This window comes from Brassica napus, chromosome A1 (assembly GCF_020379485.1).
Source record: "Brassica napus cultivar Da-Ae chromosome A1, Da-Ae, whole genome shotgun sequence".
NCBI lineage: Eukaryota > Viridiplantae > Streptophyta > Magnoliopsida > Brassicales > Brassicaceae > Brassica > Brassica napus.
Genome location: NC_063434.1, coordinates 23,025,242 through 23,031,241, shown reverse-complemented (window position 1 = coordinate 23,031,241; position 6,000 = coordinate 23,025,242). Strand labels below are relative to the sequence as shown.

General features: G+C 33.3%; 1 protein-coding gene across 1 annotated transcript; it reads left to right on the top strand.

The window, feature by feature from the left end:
* On the top strand, positions 1-3,570 carry LOC106358310 (protein DETOXIFICATION 40). The gene is made up of 7 exons (XM_013798059.3): positions 1-462; positions 576-1,207; positions 2,094-2,150; positions 2,555-2,793; positions 2,886-3,004; positions 3,127-3,213; positions 3,301-3,570. Exons 1-7 carry the CDS (start codon positions 127-129, stop codon positions 3,364-3,366), a joined length of 1,536 nt encoding a protein of 511 aa, XP_013653513.1. The 5' UTR covers positions 1-126; the 3' UTR covers positions 3,367-3,570.
* Positions 3,571-6,000: the final 2,430 nt, after the last annotated feature.

The window sequence follows — 6,000 nt, the reverse complement described above, 5'->3', positions numbered from 1 at the left end:
GATTGTCTTGAAGCCGCCACTCGCCACCCTCCAAAAGACCTACACAAGAATACACAAAACCACACACATCCTTAGGCGATAATCTAATAACAGAACACCGCCCAAAAAATAAGAGAGAGCTTCTTCATGGCCGCATCTCAAAACGATGGCGTATACCAACCGCTTCTCCACCCTCAGTCTGATGGAACGGTGCCGCTTTCTCCTTCGACGGAGTCTAGCAACGGCGAGCTAGAGAGAGTGCTTTCCGACGTGGAAACTCCGTTGTTTCACCGCCTTCGTAAGGCCACAATGATTGAATCCAAGCTTCTCTTCAAACTTGCTGCGCCTGCTGTCATCGTGTACATGATAAACTACCTCATGTCCATGTCCACTCAAATATTCTCCGGCCATCTCGGAAACCTAGAACTCGCTGCCGCTTCACTTGGAAACACCGGGATACAAATCTTCGCATACGGTCTCATGGTATAACAAAACTCCATAAGATAGATGTCCTCATCTATATATCTCTTTATGTTCTGTCTTGCATGTGTTATGTGTTTTAGAGATGATTTTTTTTTTTTTTTGGATTTTGTTAGTTAGGAATGGGGAGTGCGGTGGAGACGTTATGTGGTCAAGCGTTTGGAGGTAGAAAATACGAGATGCTTGGCATATATCTCCAGAGATCCACCGTGTTGCTCACTCTCACCGGCGTTCTCCTAACGTTAATCTACGTCTTCTCCAAACCGATTTTGCTTTTCCTCGGAGAGTCGCCGGAGATAGCTTCCGCCGCGTCTATCTTCGTATACGGCCTTATCCCTCAAATCTTTGCCTACGCCGTTAACTTCCCTATCCAAAAGTTTCTACAGTCGCAAAGCATCGTTGCTCCGAGTGCTTACATCTCAACGGCCACGCTCTTCGTTCACCTTCTCTTAAGCTGGCTCGCTATATACAAGCTTGGCATGGGGCTTCTTGGAGCGTCGCTGGTGCTCAGCCTCTCGTGGTGGATTATTGTGGTGGCTCAGTTTGTTTACATCGTGACGAGTGATCGGTGTCGTGAGACGTGGAGAGGGTTTAGTGTGCAGGCGTTCTCGGGGCTACCGAGTTTTTTCAAACTCTCCGCCGCCTCCGCCGTGATGCTATGCCTTGAGACTTGGTATTTTCAGATTCTCGTTCTTCTCGCCGGACTTCTCGAGAATCCGGAGCTAGCTCTTGATTCTCTCTCCATTTGGTAAGTCTTTTCTAAAAATATATGTTTCCTTAAACAAATATTTGACTCGTTAATTTCGTTAACTTTATTAATTTACATATTCTACTTTTTATTTTTACAGTTTATACACAGTACTTTAGTTATTAATAGAGAATAACATAAAAAGATTTCCTATTAAAACAAATTGACAATTATGTTGTCATAAAAACAAATTAACAATAATATTCCTTTTTTCTTGTCCAAGTAGACAAATTGACAAATTGCACATTTATATATGATTTATTTCATCTCTTAAATAAGACAAAATAATTTTAGTAAATACATACTTTATTTTTTCTTGATTCGAAAACGTATGGTTATAAACTTTTTTGAGGAATGATTTCTAAAATCATTTGATTACATTTTTAGTATTGTCATTCGATATGGAAAGCACAGAACAAAACTTTGTGTAGAAGTTCAAAACGAAGTTTTGTTGTAGGGTTGTATTGTAGCTATGAAAGCTATGTTAGTGGCGAACAACTTTTGACTCTTCTTCTGGTACTATCATAATATATAGTCACATCACAATGCCTCTCCATTTGTTTCCTACTTGTATATGAGTAGTATTTTACTTTTAAAATTCATATGTAAGCATTTAAATATATATGATTCTTTCATTTCTTAGAATTTTAGTTTTAAAGATATCGAACAAAACATCATTGTTATAGAAAATTCGCCGGTAGAATGTAAATAATTAGGAGAATAAGGTCCACGGAGAATAGACTGTATCGAGTTTGGATGTATACCGATATAAGTGAAACCTTGAAATAGTTTAATATTGTACGACGACACAAGCTACAATTTTTTAAATTACTATATTTTTCTTCATTTGTTACGATATTACAGAATTTGCTCTTTTGTGTTTCAGCATGACGATTTCAGGATGGGTGTTTATGATATCTGTTGGATTCAACGCAGCGATAAGGTATGAGGATCTCTCAAATTTTAAATTATATAGAATTGAGAACGCCTTTATCCAATTTATTTCCCTACAACCATAGAAACTCTTACATTTTATGCTTGAAACTTTGTGCTTGAAACTTCCAAGGCTTCAGTTTTTCCTTTTTTGTGCTTGAAACTCTTTAATTCTCCCTGTAATACTTCCTTGTTTTTCCTTTTTTTTTTGCTTTGGAAGTGTTGTCTTTTGGATTACAACTTTGTAAGCTCTTTTTTCATATTTATATGATATTAACGTTTTAGCAAAAAAAAAAAAAACTCTTACATTTTACACCAGCTTAAATAATGCTAAATCACACTGAGCTCTCATCTCTATTTTTCCAATTAAATTTGATTGTACAAATACCGGTGTTATTGATGTTGTTAATTCAGTGTAAGAGTGAGCAATGAATTGGGAGCTGGAAACCCTAAATCAGCATCGTTTTCTGTTATCATCGTCAACATATATTCGTTAATCACATGTGTGATCTTAGCCATTGTGATCTTGGCGTTCCGTGACGTCTTGAGCTATGCTTTCACCGAAGGTGAAGAAGTTTCAGCTGCAGTTTCTGATCTCTGCCCGCTTCTTGCTTTAACGCTTGTCCTCAATGGAATCCAACCCGTCCTTTCTGGTAAAATCTTTTTATTAACACCACAGTTTCACAGACCAAAACAGGGTAAAAAAATTGTTTTCCTTAAAACAAGTGAGAAATTTCTATTTAAGGTGTGGCGGTTGGATGCGGTTGGCAAACGTTTGTGGCCAAAGTTAACGTTGGATGTTACTACATTATCGGAATTCCTCTTGGGGCTCTCTTTGGATTTTACTTCAAGTTCGATGCCAAGGCAAGATAATCCACTTGCCTTTCACTTCAACATTCAAATACTTACCATTCAACTATTTTTTGTACAATGACTCGAACTATTAATGAGACTAATCATAGCGTTTAAATTTGTTGATGTTATAGGGTATATGGACGGGAATGATATGTGGAACTCTTATACAGACGGTTATTTTAGCATGGATCACGTTTCGAACAGACTGGACAAAAGAGGTAAGTTTATGTATTCCTGCGTATTTGCATCTATATTTTACTGATATGAGACCCTTCAATAATGATTGGATATTATGTTTGCTTTAGGTGGAAGAATCTGCTAAAAGGTTGGACAAATGGAGCAACAAAAAACCGGAAGTGGTTCCCGAATGAACCAATTGGGTTCATCCTTTTAAATTATAACTGGTCCAGATGCTCAAGTTAACCGGTGAGCTGATACAATAGGACATGCATATCATCCCTTAAACTTTTTCAGTTCGATATAAGCTTTCATAAATTTATGTGCTTGCTTAAAATAAATAACAATTAGGTGATGTATCTTGATTTCAAATTAAATTTTCAATTGCTTTGCTACTATTGATTCAAACTTTGTTTAGCATGATAATAACAAGTTACATAGAATGATCAAACAATACAGATTTAGTAAACATGTTACGTTTTATTTTGACTTGTTAAACCGATGATTAAAATATATTTGAGTTAACATGCTCAGTAGTTCACAAAAGTTGGCAAACAGTAAAAACTAGCCCGCGACTTCGGTTTTCCGAAACCAAACCGAACCGAATCGTCGGTTTTCGGTTAACCAAAATTTTTAAAACCTATTCTGAAATTAACCGAATTAAATTTCGGTTCGGTTCGGTTATCGGTTAATTTTGGTTTTCAAAATTATTTTCGAAAATAACCATTTTTTTGGTTTTCGGTTAATTCCGGTCTAATTTTTCAAAAACAAAATCGGCTATTTTTGGTTAAATTCAGTTATTTCGGTTAATTTCAGATATTTTTGGTTTTTTTTGGTTAAATTAGGTTCGGTTTTTCAGTTATTTTTGGTTATTTTTGGATTTTTCGGTTTTTATTTTTTTTTTAAATTTTTTTTTGAAAATCGAAAAGCGGACCGAACAGAACCAAAAACCGAATTACTTTTCAAAATCGTACCGAACTAAACTAAATCCAAAACTGAAACCGAACTGAAAACCAAAAATTTTGGTTCGTCCCGTTCGGTCCGGACAAAAGTTGCAGGGATAGTTAAAACTATCGATTTAAAAGGTGATTAGCCTGATATTTATTTTCTTAGCACTGTATTAATATGTACTAGCGTGTTCAATCCGGATTTTGGTTTCGTTATTTCAGTTTTTTTGGTATTTCGGTTTACAAAAATTAGCTATCATATTCATATCATATCTACTTTGGTTTAGTTTGGTCCGGTTTATATAATAATTGTTTTCGGTTTATTTGGTTTTACACCAAAACCGTAACTATATTTACTTTTTATAACAAATTTTAGTCTATATGATTAAAAATCAGATTTATTAACACATAAATATATATATATTGCACACTCTAACTTTTAAAAAGAATATTTTCTGTTTTATTTAACTATAAAAAATAAAATAAAAAATAGTAATATTATTTAATAACTATACTTCAACACAAATATATACCAATAAAAATATATTTTATTTAATTTGATGAAAATGACAAAAATAAAATATTTTTTCAACTGCAATAAATAAAAAAATTATTAAAACATTTTTTATAAATGAATATCATATTTTTAAAATGAACTATGTATATATTATTTATTTTATTATAAAATTTAAATATAAGTATGCTAATATATTTTAGCTAATAGGTTTCTTCGGTTTGTTTGGTTTGATCGGCTATAAACTGAACCATATTCACATATAGGGGTGGGCGTTCGGGTATCCGTTCAGGTTCTGGTCGGGTATTTTGAATTTTTGGGTATTTCGGTATAGATGTGTAGAACCCGTTCGGGTATTTCTGAACTTCGGGTCATGTTCGGATATTTTTAGTTCGGGTTCGGTAATTTTGGATCGGGTTCAGATATTTATATTTTGAAAAAAATATTAAAATTTTCATTTCTCAAATTTCTTGTTTTTAAAAACATAACTTTCACTTGACTAATTTTTTATTGGTAATAGATTGAATGGTTAATAGATTTGGACATAACATTTTGAAACTAAAAAGACATTAATTTGGTTATTGTTTTTTAAATTTTGGATGTAACTTTTTGTTAATCCTTGAAATAAAAAGTTTACCATGCATTTTAAGTGAGTAGAAAATTATTTTCTTCATTATTGTATGTATATCATATGAACTTAAAGTATGTGTAGTGTCAATATAAATATTTTATATAAAATGAGAGTTGTAAACTAAAAATATAAGGTTAATTATACATATGTTCGGTTATCTTCGGATATCCATTCAGGTTCGGATATTACCCATTCGAGGTTATATATCCAATCTCTCTTAATTCAATACCCGTTCGGATATTTTGCTACTTCCGTTCGGATTTCGGTTCGGGTTTTTCAGATCGGCTTCGGATGCGGCTTCGGATATCGGGTAAAGTGTCCACCCTACTCACATACTACAGTTTCTTAAAGGTAATATTCATTTGGTTTATTCGATATTACCAAATCTAAACAACTTTTTCTATTTCAGTTCGGTTCAATTTCAATTGGTTCAGTTTTACCAGATTGAACACCCATATTCTACTAACGGGTTACCAATAATTTTTATTACTACATCATGTCTTATGAAGTATCTTACTTTTAATCAAGTCATTTAAGTTTATATGCTGTTTTGATAAAGTTCGAAGGTTTTAAAACAAAACTAGATTTTGACCCGCATACCCGTGCGGGTATTTAATTTTACTTTTATATAAATAAATAAATTCCGTACATGAATATTTTTAGATTACAATGGGAAACTGAATATCGTTTGGTTTTTTTTAATTATATAATATTTTGTTAGGCAGTCTTAATTTTT

Excerpts from the sequence above, each read along its gene's own strand:
- LOC106358310 (XM_013798059.3), top strand. The coding sequence starts at position 127 with ATGGCCGCATCTCAAAACGATGGCGTATACCAACCGCTTCTCCACCCT. Across the intron at positions 2,151-2,554 it reads GGATTCAACGCAGCGATAAG|TGTAAGAGTGAGCAATGAAT; the intron begins GTATGAGGATCT and ends TTGTTAATTCAG. Across the intron at positions 3,005-3,126 it reads ACTTCAAGTTCGATGCCAAG|GGTATATGGACGGGAATGAT; the intron begins GCAAGATAATCC and ends TTGATGTTATAG.